This window comes from Mya arenaria, chromosome 14 (genome assembly GCF_026914265.1).
Source record: "Mya arenaria isolate MELC-2E11 chromosome 14, ASM2691426v1".
In the NCBI taxonomy this organism is placed as follows: Eukaryota; Metazoa; Mollusca; class Bivalvia; order Myida; family Myidae; genus Mya; species Mya arenaria.
Genome location: NC_069135.1, coordinates 48661208 through 48684115, shown reverse-complemented (window position 1 = coordinate 48684115; position 22908 = coordinate 48661208). Strand labels below are relative to the sequence as shown.

The 22908-nt window shown below is 35.5% G+C and overlaps 1 protein-coding gene across 3 annotated transcripts in view; it reads left to right on the top strand.

Moving 5' to 3' along the window:
• Positions 1-22908, top strand: part of LOC128217843 (orphan steroid hormone receptor 2-like) — a 51265-nt gene that overhangs the window by 2647 nt on the left and 25710 nt on the right. For 2 of the 3 annotated variants that reach the window (XM_052925252.1, XM_052925251.1), the window contains exons 2-7: positions 13682-13820; positions 14333-14430; positions 14584-14721; positions 15404-15505; positions 19213-19354; positions 22568-22747. In XM_052925252.1, the coding sequence (XP_052781212.1) occupies positions 13697-13820; positions 14333-14430; positions 14584-14721; positions 15404-15505; positions 19213-19354; positions 22568-22747 (784 nt within the window). In that variant the 5' untranslated portion in view covers positions 13682-13696. The remainder of the gene's footprint in view (positions 1-13681; positions 13821-14332; positions 14431-14583; positions 14722-15403; positions 15506-19212; positions 19355-22567; positions 22748-22908) is intronic. The other variant, XM_052925253.1, reaches the window with a different exon arrangement.

The following is a 22908-nucleotide window of genomic DNA, read 5'->3' as shown; positions in this document are numbered from 1 at the left end:
TGTATTTTCACCTGGTAAGTAAGTTATATCACCTTTAAATATGTCTACTCATAAAACTTCGTCGCCCAACATAAAAGGAGTTTAAACATGAAAAAATCGGCCGTATAGTACCCATGTAAGTGCAGTAGCGGTCGAAAAAAAAAATTCAATAACAAATAGGTAAAACAGGTACAAGAATGGTAAACTTGGGCCGAAAACACAGTTTCAAGTCACACAATTTTCTATTTTCACTTTGTTAACAATCAATCGTTCAGCTTATACATTCAATAACTTTTTTGTAAAGGCCTCTAGAAACATAGGTTAAAAAACCGAGAGACGCTTACACTTGTGGTCTCCGGGTAGACGTATTTATATTGCGAGAAAGGTGATATAACTTACTTACCAGGTGAAAATACATCCTTGAAACACCGAAATTCCTTTCAACGCCGCCATTTTATTCGGCTTCACACAATTTCCCTCACTTAAAATTCGGCGAACACATTTCACGTTGGACCCCCTGTAAATACTGCTGCCAAAAATGGAAACGAAAGACCAATCTACAAAACTACATAGTAACGAGTACCTGCCACATAGTTACAAGTACCTGCCTGTGCGCACAACGTTAATCTACGTCATCAATTTCTGCGTGTTAATCGGAAAGCGAAAGTAGGCATTCCTAAAATTAGTTTTATATCTATTATGCAGGAATTGATCACCGATTATGTTCACATCTGTTTCAAGGATTGCAAATTTTGAACTCCCAAATTTTTGCGAGTGTCTTTAAATTCAACTCGCATTTTCCAATTTTGGCTCGCATTTTGCGAGTGTGCGAGTGCTAAATTCAAGCCCTGTTATAATACAGGGAGTGGATTGTAGAGGTGTTGTTATATAGGGAGTGGAACATAGTGGTGTTGTAGTACAGGGAGTGGAAGGTAATGGTGTTGTTATACAGGGAGTGGATCTTAGTGGTGTTGTAATACAGGGAGTGGAACATAGTGGTGTTGTAATACAGGGAGTGGAACATAGTGGTGTTGTAATACAGGGAGTGGAACATAGTGGTGTTGTAATACAGGGAGTTGAACGTAGTGGTGTATTGATACAGATAGTGGAACATAGTGGTGTTGTAATACAAGGAGTGGATCGTAGTGGTGTTGTAATACAGGGAGTGGAACATAGTGGTATTGTAGAACAGGTAGTGGAAGGTAGTGGTGTTGTAATACAGGGAGTTGAATGTAGTGGTGTTGTAATACAGGGAGTTTAGAGTAGTGGTGTTGTAATGCAGGGAGTTGAAAGTAGTGGTGTTGTAATACAGGGAGTAGAACATAGTGATATTGTAATACAGGGAATTGAAAGTAGCGGTGTTGTAATACAGGGAGTAGAACATAGTGATTTTGTAATACTGGGAGTTGAAAGTAGTGGTGTTGTAATATAGGGAATTGAAAGTAGTGGTGTTGTAATACAGGGAGTAGAAAGTAGTGGTGTTGTAATACAGGGAGTGGAACGTTGTGGTGTTGTAATACAGGGAGTTGATAGTAGTGTTGTAATATAGGGAGTAGAACATAATGATATTGTAATACAGGGAGTTGAATATAGTGGTGTTGTAACACAGGGAGTAAAATGTAGTGGTGTTGTAATACAGGGAGTTGAAAGTAGTGGTGTTGTAATACAGGGAATTGAAAGTAGTGGTGCTGTAGTAAAGGGAGTGGAACGTAGTGGTGTTGTAATACAGGGAGTAGAACATAGTGATATTGTAATTCAGGGAGTTAGAAGTAGTGGTGTTGTAAAACAAGGAGTTGAAAGTAGTGGTGCTGTAGTACAGGGAGTTGAAAGTAGTGGTGTTGTAATACAGGGGGTGGAACTTAGCGATGCTGTAATACAGGGAGTTGAGGGTAGTGGTGTTGTAATACAGGGGGTGGAACGTAGTGGTGTTATTATACAGGGAGTTGAAAGTAGTGATGTTGTAATACAGGGAGGTGAGAGTAGTGGTGTTGTAATGCAGGGAGTTGAAAGTAGTGGTGTTGTAATACAGGGAGTAGAACATAGTGATATTGTAATACAGGGAGTTGAAAGTAGCGGTGTTGTAATACAGAGAGTAGAACATAGTGATTTTGTAATACTGGGAGTTGAAAGTAGTGGTGTTGTAATATAGGGAATTGAAAGTAGTGGTCTTGTAATACAGGGAGTTGAAAGTAGTGGTGTTTTAATACCGTGAGTTGAATGTAGTGGTGTTGTAATACAGGGAGTTTAAAGTAGTGGTGTTGTAATGCAAGGAGTTGAAAGTAGTGGTGTTGTAATACAGGGAGTAGAACATAGTGATTTTGTAATACAGGGAGTTGAAAGTAGTGGTGTTGTAATATAGCTAATTGAAAGTAGTGGTCTTGTAATAGAGGGAGTGGAACGTTGTGGTGTTGTAATACAAGGAGTTGAAAGTAGTGGTGTTGTAATACAGGGAGTGGAACATTGTGGTGTTGTGATACAGGGAGTTGAAAGTAGTGGTGTTGTAGTACAGGGAGTGGAACGTTGTGGTGTTGTAATACAGGGAGTTGATAGTAGTGTTGTAATACAGTGTTCGAAATTCGCGGTAGCCCGATAGCCCAGACAATGCGAATGTCCGTCGGACAGTCGGACATGTCCGGTATATTTCAATTTTGACCGACGAAACTTTTGTTTTGGTCGGTCACAATGTCCGGTGAAAAATTAAAGTCAGCACCGTTTAATTTTCGGAAAATTTACTTTCAGTTTCTAAATAAATGTTCAGAGTTATTTTTATATCATGATTATTCAGCGTGTTAATCCGTGTTTCACTATTTGTAAACCCCGTTTCGACATGTTTCCGTAAAAGCCGATAAAAGGCGTAAGGTTCCGATTTCAGCTCGTACTCCTATACTTTTATTTTACGGAAATGTTCGGAAATTACAAAATTCCGTATGTAGTGGTTCCCGGCAATCGTGTTAATTTAAATATGATGATTAATATACCGAGCTGACTTTCTTTCCGCTCTGTTTAACATTGCCAATAACAAGGACTCTACTTTCGTTTTTGCATAAATGGTGTGCCTGAGTTTGACTAGTAGTACAATTCGTTACATTTTTTAACCGTATTGTATCTTTAATTTAAAGATGAATAAAAAGAGTAAGATCTAGCTGTTCCATGGGTAGACGAACCAGATGAGTTTTTTTTGGGAGGCAAGGGAAGAAAAAAATTATGACATTTATAAGATCCGAATATTGATTTTTTTACATTATGTTTGTTGTTTTTTTTGTAATTTATTATTGTACTGTAAGACAAATCTAACCAAAATGATCTAAACCTGTTATAATGGGAAATTACAAAACTTATTTAAAAAAGAGGCTTAAAATCAAGGTTTAGGCTGATGTAACTGAATACTGTTTGTAACATTGCGACAGGTAAAAATTTGGTGCGACAGGTAAACTTTCAGTGTTTACCTGTCGCAATGTCCTGTGAAGAAGAAAAAGTTTTCGCGTTGTCTGATAGCCCGAGGCTACCAAATTTCAGCTGGGGCTACCGATTTTCCACAGAAACTAGCCCGACCGGGCTACCGTTTTTTCCTTGTGATTTAAAAAAACACCTGCCAATTAAACGTGTTACGCATCGTGTTTTTTATACGCAAAGCCTTATTATTCAAGAACGCGTCCTTCAAGGCGACTGGAGTGACAATGGCGTAGTCGGATTCGCCGAAATTTACGATGATAAAAAAGCTAATTGCTCTGCTATTCAGGACTCAAGCCATGTGCTCAATGTTTGTTTATTTAATCAATGAATATAAGCACATGTCAAAATTAATTAACGCCCAAAGTGACAAGTAATTATCGATCAGTTTCTAACCAGTAACTGTGTCTAATAGCAGCAGTCAAACTCTATGACGTCATTTAAACTCCGCCCATTATGTAAATGAACGGATCAAGTCGGCAGTTTTTGACAACAACGATGGCTATGAAAATCAACAGCTAAAATAGCAATATCAACATTGATATTTTGTTTATTTCATTTAAATATATTTTATTTATTAGCTAAAATAAAAAGATATTTAAGTTTTTAGTGCGAACAGAACATAATCATTCTACAAAAGTTGTCTGAAATGCGGAGGAAACAGGTGCCCGCTTACTTCCTGACAAATTTAATCAAAGTGAAAGGAGAACTGTCGGATATAGTTAACTCGTTGTCTGTGTACAGTACAGTAGGGTTCTACATGTTGTATTTTATACCTTTGAATAGCTTTGCCATTAATTTGAAACTGAAAGTTGAAAAGAGAAAAATGTCATTGCACAATCGCTGGTGCATATCGGATTTGACAAGGATGCATTGGATAACAGAACTTACAGTACATGCATAACTCTTTTTCCATTAAATAAATGATATGTTCAGAAAATATTTTTCTCTTTTTTCTCGTAATACCTTTTTGAAAACTTTATTAGTTACTGAACTTTTGATGACTACACTAATATAAGTATGACTATAATTTATTATTGACACATTGTTCAGATTGGGGAGCATTTATTGAAACTGTATGAGCGTGCTAGATTAGATGATCGGACTCGTTGCGGAATCGTAATTAAACTTCCAAAAATTATTCCGAACGAGTGAAATTTTTAAGTGTTTAAGTTTGGGCTAGTGAAATTGGTTTCGGGCTAGTAAAATTTCCTATCTGGTAGCCCGAATGGGCTAGTGGATTTAAAGCCGAATTTCGTACACTGGTAATATAGGGAGTAGAACATAATGATATTGTAATACAGGGAGTTGAAAATAGTGGTGTTGTAACACAGGGAGTAAAATGTAGTGGTGTTGTAATACAGGGAGTTGAAAGTATAGTAGTGGTGTTGTAATACAGGAGTTGAAAGTAGTGGTGTAGTAACACAGAGAGTAAAAAGTAGTGGTGTTGTTATACAGGGAGTTGAAAGTAGTGGTGTTGTAATACAAGGAGTTGAAAGTTGTGGTGTTGTAGTACTGGGAGTTGAAAGTAGTGGTGTTGTAATACAGGGGGTGGAACGTAGCTGTGTTGTAATACAGGGAGTTGAAAGTAGTGGTGTTGTAATACAGGGGATGGAACGTGGTGTTGTAATACGGTGGGTAGTAGTGGTGTTGTAGTACAGGGAATTGACAGAAGTGGTGTTGTAATACAGGGAGTTGAAAGTAGTGGTGTTGTAATACAGGGGGTGGAATGTAGCTGTATTGTAATACAGGAAGTTGGAAAGTAGTCGTGTTGTAATAAGGGAATTGAAAGTAGTGGTGTTGTAATTCAGGGAATTGAAAGTCGTGGTGTTGTTATACAGGGATTTGAAAGAAGTGGTGTTGTAATACAGGGAATTGAAAGTAGTGGGGTTGTAATTCAGGGAGTAAAACATAGTGGTGTTGTAATACAGGGAGTTAAAAGTAGTGGTGTTGTAATGCAGGTAATAGAAAATGGTGTTGTTTTTCAGGGAATTGAATGTAGTGGTGTTGTGACACAGGAAGTAAACATTAATGGTTTTAAGGGAGTAACAATTAACCTTTAGACAGAATAATGAACTAAAAATAATTATAATGGAAATTATAAATTAAATGTATATTTTAATTCAGTAACTTTTGTCACAATTTTGCTGCATGTACAGGTTTATCTCTGATGATCATTCTGATACAGTATATTGCTCATATTAAAGTATTTTGTCAGATATTAGAACTTTTAAAATTCTACCTCTGTAGTTGTTTGAGTGATTAAAATTTATTTTAAGAAATGAATGGAACATTTCTGTGGTTTGAATGAGTGAAACACAAAAATATTTGTACAATGGAAATCAAGAATGATATTACAGTATATGGATTGTTATGAGGTTTTTGACCCTAATGACCATTTGGTCAGCACATGTCTACTAGAGGTTACAAGTTCAACCTGTGGTCCTTCATAACCATGGGGGTTTTCTGATTATGATCTTGTACTGTTTGCATAATACTGTAACACCCCAGGGTAGTGCTTATGATTTGTATTGCTCATTATTTTTATTCTTTTAACCCTGGTTTGTTCTTCAAGACTTTCAGTGCAGCGCTGTCTCAGTGAGAAATGCCCTTTCTCGGTTGTTAATTACATTTTTAAGCAAATTCCGTAGTTTCAATTACCTATATGGGTAAGTGACAAGGGTAAATGTCATATTCAGAGCAGAGGTTACCAGTAGGTCAGTCTGATCAATGTATTTACATACTGCATAAATACTGTGAACTTCTTGCCGCCTTACACTGAGGTCAAGCTTTTGTCTGAACATTGATGCAATTATGATGTATTGGCCTCCAGTGTTAATTCGAGGGCATGTAAATGTGAATAATTACGATATTGTGTTATGTTGATGTTACATCGGTATTATGTCATTATTCTCAACTTAACAGTTAATACCTTATTTCTGTATTCATTGTTTAGTATTTTAAGACAAAATTTGGTTCAATGTCATAACCTTTTTGTGCAGCCGAAAAAAAAATGTAAAAAGAAAGGCAAAACAAAATAACATATAAGGTTTTGTTTGAGACTTATTTGACAAAAATGCTGAGAGAAAAAAACTGATTCTCAGAATCACAGCTGCTGGTAAATAAGATGAATTTAAGTTAGAAAAAGAAGTGTTTGATTTCAGTGATCACTTTGTTAATTCCTGACTGTTGTTCTAGGGATCGTGTGGGTTAATCATCATATTGATGCTAGTTTTCTCAGCATGGTTCTCTCAACTCTCCTAAGTAAGGTCACCACATTTTTATTCTGATTATATTGGCAAGTTTTGGATATATTAATTGGTCAGATATAACATTTACTGGTCAAGAGTTCACCAAAGGTCAGTGGTCAGTTTATTCAGGTGAATGCATGGTTCTTATAGATTATTTATGAAAAATAAGCCTTTATAGCCGTCTACAGAGGGTAATTGGGCTGGCAATGAAGGTTTGTTGAGGTTCAAATGGTGACCCTTATCTGTAGGTGCTGGATACTTTTTTTTCAAGTGAAGAACAAGTTTTTAATTTGAAAATCACTGTTCGGATGTGTTGGATTATATTATTACCAGTTCAATAATAGCAGATGTGTTCACGATAGACCTCTGATTTAATTCCTAAAAGACAGCAATTTTACAAAAAGGTTTGTTTCTTATTTAATTTAAATGAAAAAAAGTATTTACTGGACAGAATGTACAGTTTGGGCTTTATGGTTCATTTTTGCATTTATATGTTTAGTTTCAAATAAGATATTTAACCAAATGTTTGTGTTAATATATTCAAATTAATGAAGTTGGAAATGTCATGAATTTGTCCAGTTGGGAAAGATGTATGTGGGGGGTAGTTTAATTATATGTATTTAAATTTGTTTAAAACTTAATGTTTCATGATAAATGTATACCTTTTTTCAAGATGTGTCAATTGCTAAGCATTTTTTGCCCTCTTTGCTTGGTGTTTTGATCACTTGCAACTTCATAGATTTCGTGTCAATAAAAGAGTTATTGTAAAATAAATTCAGTCTCTTTCAAGGCAAGGACTGCTGAGGGATAAGAATAAGTTATGATCACTTCAGACACTTCAATGAAAGGGCTTTCCAGCTATTTTTGGAAAAGTACCCTACTCAAAATTAGAAAACATTATAGCGTTTCATGTCAAATACGGCATTTCCATTCAATTTTACTTTTATATAAAACATTGTAATTTTGAATAATTTAGAAAAATAGCAATATTGTTTGTGTAAGTACTATCGATTTCTTGTCAACATGTGAATTCCCCCTTCACAGGATGGTAAACAAACTGTGATTTGGCCTTATGGGTGATTGGAAAACATATACTGCAGTAGATTGCTTTGAGAATTGTGCCAATATTTGCTTCCTAGAAGGCCACACCAAATTAATGTTTAGTTCCTCGTTTTTTTGCCAAAAAAAATTGGAGCGAGCGAGCGAAAAAAAAAAAAAAAAAAAATTGTCAGTTTTCATAAAAACCGAAGCGAGCGAAGAGCGAAAAATATATTTTTCCTTATATTCAATATAAATAAGAAAGATTGTTCAAAATAATTGCCCTGAAAGCCATTTTAATGCCATCTTGAACTGAACCTCTAATGGACATTGGGAAAATGTCGGAAAACATACTATTTATTCATCCGTGTTTAGTACAAACATTATGTGGATAAATCTAATTTCTTATATAATTAAAACGTACTTTAATATGACGATCATTCATAATAATAAATAACCCTGCTTTTAGTAAAGTTTGAAACGACTTATATAAATCTACCTGAATCAGTTTAACATAATATGCAACTGTATTTAGACATAACTTAGGATTGATTTTGGATTTGTAAAAAATGATCACTTACACACTGGCATCATCAAACATCAGACTCCATATAACATAGACTAAATTTTGTTTTTATTATCACAGGAAATGCAATGACATGTGCTACTTAAAACAAAAAGAACAAGGGTATTTTTCAGAGTACTTATTTTGGTTATTTAGATGTTTTTATGCACCAGCCAATTGTATATGCCCCCTCCCCCCCAAGTCCAGAATAGCGGGGACTTTGACTTCCGGTCTCTCAAAACCCGGGTAAAATACCCGACCTGCAGGGACACACTGCTGGTAAAATCCCTGCCAAATGGCCCCGCAACCCCGAATACCTAGGAATACCTGTGAGGCCCATTCCCGACTATTTTCAATATGCCTCTGCTGTCCCTGGTATACCCCTGGAACAAGGGGAGGGGTGGGCGGGGCAGTGGTTACAATTGACAAGTGCATTACAATCCCGGATTATGTTGCAAATAAAAACAAAATATAAGGTGATAAATTTAGGCTTACTTATGTTGAGGTATATCCAGACCAGTGTTTATATCGCTATTTGTGAAAAGATATTTGTTCAAAACTGTTGCTTTGTCAGAATTTGATCAAAAATGAGCTTGATACATCAATTTGGACCAAACAGTGACTCATGTTCCAGCTAAGTTGACCTGTGACATCTTCAGCATCGTCGTAACGAGGTATGATGTTGGTCCCTTGTATTATGACTTGAATAAAATGGTACTAAGTTGATCATTCCGATTTCCATTCAAAACGAGTCACTAATTACGCAATATAATCGCTACCAGTCTCAGATACATATGCTTTATTGCATAATGATTGCTTTAAATAATGATTCTTTGGTGCATGAGACGATCAACAATGACTTCAAGCATGCTCAAAACATATTTATTGTCAAAAATAAGATTTAATTTCCAAACTTCGAGCCACATTGTTTATACCGGAAGCGGCCATTTTGATTGAATTTATTCAACCCATGCTAAACCGATCGATACAGTATAAAAACACTACGCATCGGTAACTTCCCTTTACAAAAGCGCACAAAAAAAAAAATTTTTTTTTTACATTTTCAAAAAAATAGGAGCGGTAAATCCGCTGAACGAAATATCAATTTGGTGTGGCCTAAGAAGGCCGAAAAAAAACCTGAATTTTTAATTATTATATCATACATGTAACTTGATTCTTGAATGCATTAAAATTGTGTTGACAAACAATTCGCAAACAAATGCTAATTTTGTAACTTATGAAAATTTTAGTTAAAACAAAGCTTTTCAACTATTTTAGCATTTTTATTTTAACAGTTCTGATCATAATATGATGGAACAAAGTAGTTGATATTTCACGTGATAGCCCTTATTAAAGTTAGAGAAGCTGACTGCGCATGATAGATAAGTGTTAGGCCTAAAAAAAAATATGTCTGTTTCCTATAACCCGACTGACCGTAATTTTTTACCGCCGACCGCAATTTTTTTATGCCCCAAAATTCGAAAAGTCAGATTTTTAGCGATCTCTGGCCTATGATGACAACGATAACTTAAATATTTTGGTAGTGTCCGAATCGTTGCATAGTTACAAACGTTTCCGGTTTGGCAAGTTGAAACAATGGCAAAAACCTTAATGGCTGTGACATTAAACTGCAGGGCTTTCAATTGACCCGAGCTCCCGGGTTTTGACGCACAGGAATCGTAAATGACCCGAAATCAACGCATCATCCATTTGTAATATATGCATCAGTTTTGACACGGGATATTTCGGTGTGAGAGTCGGTATCATCTGAAAGGAGCCTCAATGCATGATCTGAATGTTTGTTTAACCTGCATGAGCAATTTACACCCGAAGTGACAAGTGATTATCGATCTGGAATCTGATCGGTAACCTTGTCAATTAGCAGCACTCAAACTCAATGACGTAATATTAACTCCGCCCATTATGCAAATTAACGGATACCTTCCGCTTTTTCGCTTAGTGCAATGGTTTTGAAAAACAACAATGCTAGGATATATTTTGTTCATTTATTTTAAGTTTTTTTTATTATATCTCCAGTTAATTAAAAAATATTCTTATAAGTTTTTAATGAGTTAACAGAAAAATAAACATTTTTCATACCACATGGTCTAAAAAGCACGGAAAACAGGTGCATGCTAACTTCCTGTCAATTTTAATGAAATTGAAAGGAGAACTACGTAGATCGTTGTCAGTGTTATAGTTTAGTTCTATCACGGACCTGGTTTATAGGTCCGTGGTTCTATAACAAAACTGCTATGGTTTTGCCATTTATGAAAAATACGATGTTGCAATACTGGCAATAGGAACGTTAAATGTTTTTGTTTACTTCCGGAAAAAAAGATAAACCTGAAAGTGAAAGTTAAAGTAAGAAAGATGTCGTTGCAACTAAACAATCGCTGGTGCATATTGGAATTTGACAAGGATGCACTGGATTACATAACGAAGATGCATTAACTAAATAATATGTTTGTCAGAGTCAGAACATATTTTACCAAGTTTTGACTCTGGGAATGTTTTAACCCCCGTAGTCCAGTCAAGTCCAGAAAAGGAAAAAACAACAAGGTATTCTATTGAAAGTTACATTGATTATCGTGCTTGAGATTTTTACAGAATGAACAGTGGATCTAGTCATTTATCAATCGAAGTATTGATTTATATAAAATTATGTTTTGTGGAGATTCTTGCCTGTTCTTGTTGTAACAGCATTTTATTTTATAATAGTTGTACATTTAATTGTAATACAACTTGATATTATTACACAGTCTATCTTAAAATAGTCTGTGCAATAATATCATGTTTTATTATTAAAAAATGTATGCATTTTGAAAGTTTTGTTTAAAACATTTGCCAAAAATAAATTGTCTAAATGTTCTTTGATTCACTCTTTCACTGGGTTATATTTGTCTAAAGATGAACTGCTTCCCTGGTGAACATACTGACAATGCTCATAATTGCACATAATGTTGCCACTGCTGGGAGTCGAACCCATGGCTTGCCCTTCAACAGGATGCATTCTACAACTGAAATACATGTACCATGGCTAACAATAACTGATAAACAATACTGTTTCTTTGTCAAGCTTCACCTATATATAGATGTGAAAAAATGACTTAGTCTTGATTTATTACAATGATGATGTATTTTATGTTTTGATGACTGTCAAGCTAGCAGTTTTAGCTTATAAGTGGCAGAAAGATTGAATCTATATATCACACTGAATTCTTATTAAAATAATTCACCTGAAATAAACTTGAATATTGGATCATTCTGACATTTAAAAAAAAAAAAAAAATCCCTAATCCCTAAATATATATCTGTTTGGGAAATACAGTCTAATCCTCGTTGGGTCAAACTGGATGAAAAGGACCGATTTCTTTCTACTGAAAATAAGCATTCCTGCTTGGCTGGAATTTCCTGCGGCTGGAGGTATTTTCACAAGTCCCTTGGAGCTGGAGCCATAGGGGTTTGACTATAGGACAATTCAATGCAAAAGCTGAAGCTCATTGTGATCGTACACGTGCTGTTTTTGTCTTTACGGCTAAAAAAAAATAATGCTTTGATTCTCTGTCTGTGTGGAAAAAGGGCAAATTTTAGCTTGTTATTTCATAGAAACACGTCACATTAATTTGATAGCCTAGTAATCATGGTCAGCGTCATGCAAAAGCTGTTACCTTGGGCTCAACTCAAAAACCTTTCAAGATATTAAAATTAATCTTGGTATAATAATTCATGTTGTCAAAGGCAATGTACCCATGTCTAGCAAGGCACATAACTCTGGCTTTAGTAATTGTATTGAGTTATTCACAATGTTTGATTGAAAAACAACAACAGACAAGTGATTTTGTTCACTGAGCAGTGCTTTTGTTTACGCTGAGGTTAATTACTTATCATTTAAAATGACTTCAGTCTTGGTTTCGGACAAGGTAAGGCTGGAATTAAGGAATAAGATTCTTCTCTCACTTTTAACGAAGCAATCCCATAATGTTTTGCTTGCCTGTCATAGGGACGCCTTTTTTTGTCTTCTATCCAACACCTCATAGATACACATGTTTACTCTAAAGTTATGCCATGAGGGGGATGAGCAAGGGGGAGCTGATTTGGCCCCTTCTCTATGAAGAAAAGGGTAAATAAGTTGAAGTATGTCGGGGTCAACGCTATCTTTTTTTGAAGGGATCCCGCAGTAACTCCTCCTTTTCAGCAGGTTTTGGATTCCTCACTTAAGCCAGGGATTCCACCCAAAATTAACATGACATACCGAAATAATGTGATGACAGTCCAATTTGGAAACATAGTGGGTATTACTGAAAAGCAATTTCATTTTACTTATCGTACATTGTAGATTTATTCAGCCCTCACTTTATAATATGCCCTTCAGTCGCGTTGTTTTTTAATTGCCTGAATCATGGCTCTGACTAGGCTGAATTTTTTTTGTGAAAGTGACCTCCATCCAGTGATATTACATATTAGGGAGAATAGTTATCATCTGGTAGCACCTGATACAAATACGTTGCCATACCACAAACCTCAATTGATATTCGCTTTCACCTTGATGTTTTACTTAATACTAGATGTAATTTTATGAAAATTACATGTCTTTTTCGAAGTATAAAAGGTGTACTAGTCTGGAGTCACTTGTTTGCAATGTCACCTTGTTGAATTCCTAAAAAAACATCTTAAAACGGAAAAAAATATAGCTTAACATTTGAAACACTCAGGATTGGTTAAATTTGATTATGTACTGATTAAGTGCAGGGGTCGAATCTCATTTTGGTAAGATTGGGAAAGGGTAAGAATGTCGAATTCAACTTTGCTGTTATTTTCTTGTCTGTGGTCTAATGATTTTTAATATGCTGATATTTTAGATACAAGTGACATTTAAAATCACTGTCCTTGCCTTGCTGGAATCTTGGTATAGTCAATTTTGGTGTGGGTAGGAACAATTTATTTTAACAAAGCCCATATTTAATAATGTGTTGAAATGTTTTTTTTTTTAAATATATCAAAAATCAATTTATATCAGTCTTTTGGTTTAAAATTATGTTTTAATTGTAAAATCTGCTATTAACATCTATGAAAGAATTAACTGGAAATGCTGCAATTCGGACTCAGGATGTGAGTGAATAGACTAAAGATCATTGGAGTTTGATATCAGTGGAGTTTGATATCAATTGAGTTCATTATAAGTTTGATATCAGTGGAGTTTGATATCAGTGGAGTTCATTATAAGTTTGATATCAGTGGAGTTTGATATCAGTTCAATATCAGTGGAGTTTGATATCAATGGACTTCGATAACAGTTCAATATCAATTGAGTTTGATATCAGTGGAGTTTGATATCAGTGGAGTTCGAGATCATGAGTGGAAAATTATCAACATTTAGAACATTTCACTCTTTCAGTTCGGTTGATGTTTAATGAGTTGCGAGTCTGAGGGTGTCAGCTCATCTAGCGGGATTCGGGGCTCAAACCCAGCCAGGCACGTGCTTGTCATGGACTCGGCGCTGCCAGAAAACTTCATACATGTCCTCTCTCCACAGAGTATGTACATGTATGGAAAGCAGATATCTTGTCGTTACTCCATTTATAATAAGTCAAGAATGTTTAATTATAATGTAGCTTGTCTTATTCTGGAAACATTAAAAATGCCTGATTGTTTTTATCTTTAAAAGTGCTGTTGTCATCATTGATGTCACTCAGCATAACTTTCAGTTATGAACTGTAAAATTTGTTGTGTAAGATAATGGTTATGTGTAACCTGCTGTAGTACACATGTGTAAAAGGATGATGGTGTTTAAAAGGATAATAGTGGCCCATGAATGATATAAATGTTATGACCGATACAATGTTCACATTATTATTATTATTGTATTTTATCAAGTTTTGATTCTGGTTTAGTTCCAGAATCAGACAAAATACCCACAAATAGATTTGCGAACATGTACAAGGTGATAGAGGTGTGCACATTTTCCAATCTTTAGTGCATTCTTTTTTTATTCGCTTTTCTAAATGCATTGGAATTGATCGGAGTGTAAATAGGTCTTCTATTTCAGTGGGAATCCCTGTTGTTGCCGGGACGACAGGAAGTAGCTCCCTCATCACGATCGCTCCCGGCGGATTGACACTTCCAGTGTCCATTGCTGCAGCTACAGTAAGTAGAAGTAGAACTAACTGTCTAAATTAAGGATTTATATGTTGTATTAATGTTGGGTGTCATAAGGTACTTTAACCCCTCTATTGAAGAAGAACAAGTGGGATGGCGTCGAGTCAGGCTAAATGATAACCATTATATAATCTGTTTCAGTCTGCTGGTTTGTCATCGAATGGTGGAACTCCGCTGATGGTAAGCGCAGACTTTGCCAGCAAACTGAACAAGGAGATGGTCTCGCCCCAGGTTATCCAGATACCCACTGGCTCGGTGGACTGGGCTTCAAAACTAAAGGTACATTTGTATATGTATTGAATATTTTTGAGGTTATTTAAGAATGCATTCTTTAAATATTTAACATCTGATTAAAAGTTTTATCACGAAATGTGTCGGAAACATAGATAATTTTTCCTTTAATTAATTGTCTTCCGTACGGACTTTAACTTCTTTAAAGTATTTACTTAAAACTATATGCATATGTAATGTACCAAATGTTATCAGTGAAGCAGAACCAACTGAACATCTAACACGCTATCCATTGTAGATCTGATGAGAGAAAAGTAGCTGCATTCATTTAAGGGATGAATTGTGGGATTGATGTCATTATCGGGGTAGGATTGCAATTGGGGTTGTCAAAGTGTGTGGAGTCCTAACCACGCACACATACTTAGACCAGCCCAGATGCGTTCATATCCCCTATAATGACATCAATCCCGCAATTCCTTTACATATATTTACACCAATAATTCATTATTTCATTCAACAATTGTAAATTCAAATTTAAATGTTCTTCATTTCATTTAAGAAAACCTTTAAGGTTATCCGTTCTCGGTATGCACGTTTGTCACGGTCAGTAGATAGCCCTATTGGTTCTAAATCAAAAAGTCATAGTGATCTTTACTAGAAAAATTATGGGGGCTACTGACAGTTGACATTTTTGGTTCGCTGAATTTTAGTGAACTATTCATTATTTCAGGAACTACAACAGCAACAGAGAATTGAAGGCCTCGTTTTGCCAAAGGTGTGTAGATATTCAGTGACTGATTCCAGCCAGACTTTTCATGTGAACTTGAATAGCGTGAGTCCCAAAGGTCAAATTTTAGAGAGACAAAAATAGTGTAACCTTTTTTCCTTGTATATATGAAATAGTAAAAGAGAAATAGCCCCAAAAGAAAAGGGTGTGTCCAAACCTGTGTTTACAAACAGTATCAGTATAGAGCGACAGTGAACTGTAAGTAAATGAAAACAGTGGTATTCATAAAACATTTTAACTATTTAATATGACCAGAGTGATACTTAGCTCAGGAAAATGATTTGAGATGTCTTGGGAATACCAGCCCTGGTGTAAGAGCATAAGGGTTCAGAAATCTGGCTTGGGAGACTTAGTGTGCATTTGTTAAGCTAGTTTTTTGCTGAACATTTGTATTAAAAACAGTAAGAACCTTGAACTTGGTTTTATGGCTTAGAAAACAGTTTCAAAAGGGGTTTAAGTCGCCTAACCCTCCTTTGAGCCCGATTCCCTCAAATTTGTATAAGTCTTACGATTTTTTTTAATATTTGAACTTTAATTCTGTTATCATCTGGTGAAGTGACCTCTTGCGTGTACAGCCATTTGTTTGAATTCAACGAAACTGGATGATCAGCTTCATTTTCAATGGAGATGCACATTTTGTCAGCAATTAAAGCAGTTAATATAATCAGTGAAAAGCTTTTATGTTATGTAAACAAATCTAGGAATTTTATTGTTAAAAGTAGCTTTAAATCGCAATATAAATATAGAGGGTGCTATACACCAAAAACAACTTGTAAATTGTATATATAACTGTATCACACAGCACTTGAATAGCACGTTGTCTTGGGGTTTTAACGGTAACTTCATTTGCAAGACATGAATTTTTAATAAAAAAATAAACTGAAAAAAACAACATCTATTTACTTCAAGAATAAGCTCTTACTGATAATATTAAACTGAAAATTCAACTGCAGGTCATATACTGTTGCAAAAACATCAAAAATTACCTGTTAACAGTATTATATCTGTGTATTACGTCACCTGTTTTTGGCGGTCACTTGGTAGGTACAGATACTGCTCAAAATAATTTTGTGTCAAATTATTACAGTAAAACTGCGATCGCTCGAGGACGGTGGGGACCGAGCCAAAACATCGAGGGAACCGATGTTTCGAACGACCCGAATTTCAACTTTCCAGTCTGTTATGAAATATCTTTCAGTGTATTTTAAGTTTGAAGTCGTCAAACCGACTCTTTACTAAGACACATATTATGTGTTGCTCTGTGGAAATCGCTCATATGTTCAAAAGCTGTCGTATACCAAGTGTATACTAAATCTAAAAAAAATATCTAAACAAATAGAAATGTTTATTTTTTCAAAATTGCAAAGCAAAGTGACAAGAAGGAATTCTTTTCAGAGATTCCGATGTTGGATCGATATGGTAGTGTTTATTCATATTTTTATTACTCATTTACATTTCTCACAATTAACTTCTGGTCATTAACTTTTCATGATTATCTTCTCAAATGCCCTTATCAACTACTATCGGTCATGCATAAACAGTGATAAAAGTTTTTTCACATCTTATCAAATTGCATTTTAACTGTCATTCCAATTTTTACAACTTGCAAAATATTAAACACCTAGCAATTTTTTATTTTTTTTGGAACACACGTTCGGGAAAAAATGTGAAATAATGACCTCGAGGGAGCCATAAGGCAGTGTTCGACACTAACGGGGTCCTGGGATCCCGAGGACACCAATTTTTCGGGAGGGACACCTGAACTTTGAAGTCCGGTATTCCGTCGGGACACTTAAATTTTGACTGATAAAAGTTAATATTAATAAATAAATAGCGTTTGATTTATTTATTACCTAAATTTGGGTCCCCTAAATTTCTTAAAAGTGCATGTGAAAATGATATTATTATTAAACCGTCCAACACACTAAAGCGAAAGTATGGCTGACTTTTTGACTATAGTTACGTCATGAATCTATAAATAAACAGGTCATTTCCAGTGCGCATGCGGGTTAACGCTTCCGTTTTGTTGTTTACATAATCAACAAGGTCAGAGGTGACATACTTTTATTATCGGTTTAATAATTATGTTGAATTATTGTGTCAGAACCGCCCCAAAAAGAAGCCAACACTACTGACTTTGATGCTTTAATGATGCGACCTTTGAGTTGATACAGTAATATTTACGGCACGAATACTGGAATCCTACTATTCAAAATTCTTTGTTGTAAATATGCTTTGATCAAAACTATATAGAAATAAAATTCCCAACTTTAGTTTTATAAAATGCAATCAATGCATAAACATTTTTGGTCATCTGCTCTTACAGTATGCACTACACCTGTTAGCACGCTGATTGATTGATTGATCAGCAGCTTTACTAAATATAAACTTTTCACAAGCCAGATGTAAATTTCCTACTGTTTCTCAACAAAAAGCACTGACATATGACAAGACCCGCGTATTTTATGCGTATTTTTCGAAAATCTAAAAATAGTAACAACATCAAGTTTTTGTTTACATTGTATCCATCTGTGTTTTTGACTGAAAACAAAAGAGACTTAGACATTCTACCGCTTTTGAACCCAATCTACTGACTTGAAGACCCAAATCTTCCTCAAATCTTCCTCTCTGCCATTGCCAGAGGTTCATATGTCTGACATTGTGCTACTAACTTGTCATTTCATGCTGTTGAAAACATGTATAATATGGTGTGTACTTGAATTACAAATTGAAAAGTAAAAGGCACTGTATGTGCATGTTGAATTTAATATTAAAAAAAGGTTAAGTAATGAAAAAAATGTAAAAAATGGAAGGGACTCCTAATTTCATGAAGGGACACCTGATTTCAAATGTTGGTGTCCCTTCGGGATCCCTTGGAAAAATGGTTAGTGTCGACCCCTGCATAAGGTTTTGTGCATGATTTGTGTACTTGGGACCGACTATATTGCTCAACTCCTCGACATATTTAGGTTTCGATGCAGCGTAGGTATATTTTATATGAAAATAGAAGGAAAAATGTTCGGGACCAAGCTCCAACCTCGAGGGACCGCCGGTCCTCGAACGACCGCAGTTTTACTGTATGTTAAAATAATTTTTAGCGTGTTTAAATTTCCAACAACAGTGACAAATAAACTAGATTTTATAAGGCTGGAGAGAACTAGTGATCATGCAGGTCTGTATGAGATACTGAATCAAGTGTGTTTACATGCATTTAGAATAAGCTAAAGAATAGAATTTATCCTGTCTTTATACATGTATATTCTATATGCATCGAGTTACATGAAAATGCCTATAACAGCATTCATTATTTGAAACATTTTTAGGGGAAATCCTGTAATAATTATTTTATCAGTGATATCGACCTTGTTAAAAAGAGGCTCTTTTACACAAGTTGGAAGTTAATGTATTTTGTTTCTGTATAAAAATACAATTTTTAGGGCTTCCCAACTTTATGTCCAAAATGATTAACAATACTGATGAGTTTGACATAAAGTTTATTTTGTACTAAGTGAACTCTACATTTTTGATGTCAATTCTGTTAGTTTTACAACAAATTTGTTACGCTTGGCACAAAATCTCAAGGAAAATCTTGCGAGAGATGTCATTTTCAGTATATTTCTTGGAACTGTCTTAAACATGAGACCTTTGAAAATACAATACAGCAAGATAGGTTTTGACAAACATTCTAAATTTATCACTTTGCATAGTGATGGTTTTCAAAAGTCTAAAGGATTTTTTTTTATCCCGTATAGGACATTACTGTGGCCGACCAGCATGCCGTGCGTCTGGAGAGACTTCGAGAAGAGAGAGAGAAGTTGTTGGCCGCCGGTACACAGAAACAACAGTTTGAGAACAAGTTTGAACCATGTCTCGTGTGTGGGGACCGGGCTTCAGGTTAGTGTGAAGAACAGGGTAAAGTGGTAGTTTGGTGGTGTACAAGGTATAGGGAACACATTAATGACTTTGAGAACAAGTTTGAAAATGTCCTGTGTGTGGGGACAGAGTACTTGTAGGGAATAAGCTAGAATGGAAGATAATAAAGTTTGAACCCTGCTTTGTGTGTGGGATTATGGTTCAGGTGGGAATGATGAGAGGAGAGAGGGAATGGTGGATTAGGAGGTTGAGTTTTTGTGGTGAACTGGGTATCAAGGGTGGGTTTTTGTGGTGAACTGGTTATCAAGGGTGGGTTTTTGTGGTGAACTGCGTATCTAGGGTGGGTTTTTGTGGTGATCTGGGTATCAAGGGTGGGTTTTTGTGGTGAACTGGGTATCTAGGGTGGGTTTTTATGTTGATCTGGGTATCTAGGGTGGGTTTTTGTCGCGAACTGGGTATCAAGGGTGGGTTTTTGTGGTGAACTGTGTATCTAGGGTGGGTTTTTGTGGTGATCTGGGTATCTAGGGTGGGTTTTTGTGGCGAACTGGGTATCTAGGGTGAGTTTTTGTGGTGAACTGGGTATCTAGGGACTAGGCATCAGATGGTGTAGTATGATTTTGATGATTTGGAGTTTGGGGTTGAACTGGAAATGAATAAAATGATGAATTGGGGTTATTGTGAAATCATTTATATTCGTGGACTTGAAATTTCGAAGGACAATTTTGTGGGTTCTTAAAGCAGCGTTCGACACTAACGGGAGTCCGGTAGTCCGGGACTCCTAAAATTCGGCTCGGACTACCGGATTTTCCGTCTATGCAGTCGTCGGACTCCTTCATTTCAAAATCCAATTGTACACAAATTGTATCCGAAGGTTAAAAGTATCCGAAAGCTCGTATGTAATTATTTTGCGACTCGTCAAATCGTTGTCATTTAGACGCTCTTTAAAGTAGTAAGTGACGTCATAGAGCGGTATTCATGTATCTTTTAATGTTTGTAATATGGTAACTAAATCGATAAAACCCGTCAAACGGTAATTACAAAAAATATTCCTCGTTGATTTTAGATGTAAACAATGTTTATGTCAACGGTAAAATGGATTTTGCCACCGGCAGCGAAAAATAAAAGAACTGAAAAAGAAAAAAAGATAAAGAGTTTGTAATTTATAGAGAAAGGAAATTCAGCAAGCATGGTTAAAACTTGGCTGATGTTTGAACTGACATCTGTATATGAGTACCTGACTGTAGGGAGCTTTGTCACTGTGCGCTCTAACGTGCGATTGAAAGCCATCAAAAAACTTTTAAGGGCCATGATAATATTATAAGCTAAGAAAATGCAAAAAAAGGAAAAAAAATTAAGTTAATCACCAGCTGACTGCTTGTTAATTCAGCTGAACAAAGCTATCTTTGACAGGTAGTGCATTCTGTTTATGGATGCTGAACATTATTCAGAAATAAGGACAGTCCTACACAGACTATGTCACCATGTACCAAGCTTATATTGCAAAGTCTGTTAGCATTGGCACAAGATATAAGGCATGTCAGTGCCTCATTGCACTGATTGCAGATGAATGTTCCAATTAAACAAAATTCAGTATTTGATAATGCCCCGTTTAATTCCCTTATATCTGATGGCTCCACAGCCGCTTCACAAGAGGCCAAGGTTCTATATGCTAGATCGTCAGTTCATGGCAATTTTTTCAAGTCATATTAGAATCTATTAGATAAATAGTTTCAGTCATGTTCGTGTTATTTGAATAAAACAATTAAAATATAACTTTATTGTGCTCTCAGAATACAAATCTCTAGTTTGCCCTTCAGAAATGAAATACCAAAGGCTCTGTGAAATCATTGAATAAATAGTCATCAGTGCTCCAGCCAGGGGGTAGGTCAAAAATAACACTTTTGATGTGAATTAAATTAACCTTTATGGGACACTTGCAATGGCCAGTACTCAACTTTTTATGTAATGTGATGTTACTTCTTTCAATACTTACAGTTTGTTACCTCAGCTGTTAACTTTAAGTTTGTGTCAAAAGTATGTACATTTATAACTCATTCCTGGACATTGACCGGCAAACAAAAGGGCACAGCAGGGTGTAGTAAAATGGCAGCGGGTACTTGAAAAGGGCAGCGGGTTTCCCAACCTGTTATTTAGGGCTAGCTGGAGCATTGTCCATTTGAGTCAATAAATTTGAATAAATGTTGTAATTATCCTGGACTCCTTAATTTTATTTTGGACTCCTTGATTTTGGAATTAAGGAGTCCAGTGGACTCCTTCTCTAAAAGTCTTAGTGTCAAACACTGTAAAGTGTTTCTTTTTTTTTCTTTTTAAATAATAATCGATACTGCGATCCTCAATCGTCTGCAAGGTCACCATATGCCGATCTCGTGCAATGTATCATCTACTTCTCGCAGTTTATCACACTATAGTATGACAATATGTCAATTAGCGAAGATACTTGTGTCAGTTATCGCTTGATTGGTAATTTAGGGGTCATAAATAAAAATGCACCCACATGAAGAATATAAAATAGTGAAGCCATTGAATTTCAATTAAGCATTTTTGCAAAATGTGGAAACATAGTAAGGGGGTTTAATTAAATAATCCATTAAATATTTGATCAAAGACACAAAATCAAGTGGCGACACTTGAACATATGAGGTTAAAAATCAGAACATTTTTTCATGTGCCAAGCAGGAGATTGATAATCAGCTTAATTAAATGTTCAGGCAATGTCAAACAAAAATTACTGAATTAAAGTACTAATATATGACTTTAATTTATTATCATTAAAAATATATATAATATAAAACATATAACTTGAAAATGATATGTAAATTGCTTATGTCAATGTGTGTGGCAGGTTTTTGGTTTGCCAATGTCTTATGATTTTTTTTATTTAACTTTTAAGTATATAAATTTCTCAATTGAAATTGACTACAGGGATTTCATGGGCCATCCTAGGTTATAACACTTCATTTGGGTCCAGTACCATCTATAGTTATTAAGTTCTTAGTCTACAAATGCATTACCGTGTAATGGTAATGGTAAATGTTTTGTAGTCATTTAAATATTCTGCCTGTATTTTTAGATTTTACCATGTGATTATTTTCTGTGATATTTAAGTATGTAAAAGCTATGTTCTAATGTTAGCATTTAATCTATTGTATTATGTTTTGCTAAGTATTTTAACCTGGACAGATATTAATCAGTCAATGATTACATGTATTTTAGGTCGCCATTATGGAGCCATCAGTTGTGAGGGCTGTAAGGGTTTCTTCAAGCGAAGTATCCGCAAACAGTTGGGCTACGCATGTCGCGGGAACAAAGACTGTCCGGTGACAAAACCCAACAGGAACCGGTGTCAGTATTGTCGCCTGCAGAAATGTCTTGGGATTGGAATGAGATCTGAATGTAAGACCGGTCGAATAGATACATGGTTGGGTCATTTCATACATGGCTTATGTGTGTTTTACAAATGTTTATAGAAATCTGGTTTGGTTTTGATTGTAGCGTTTATATAATAGGAATACTACAACAGGCAGTATGGAGTACGAAACAAGTGTGCACAACTT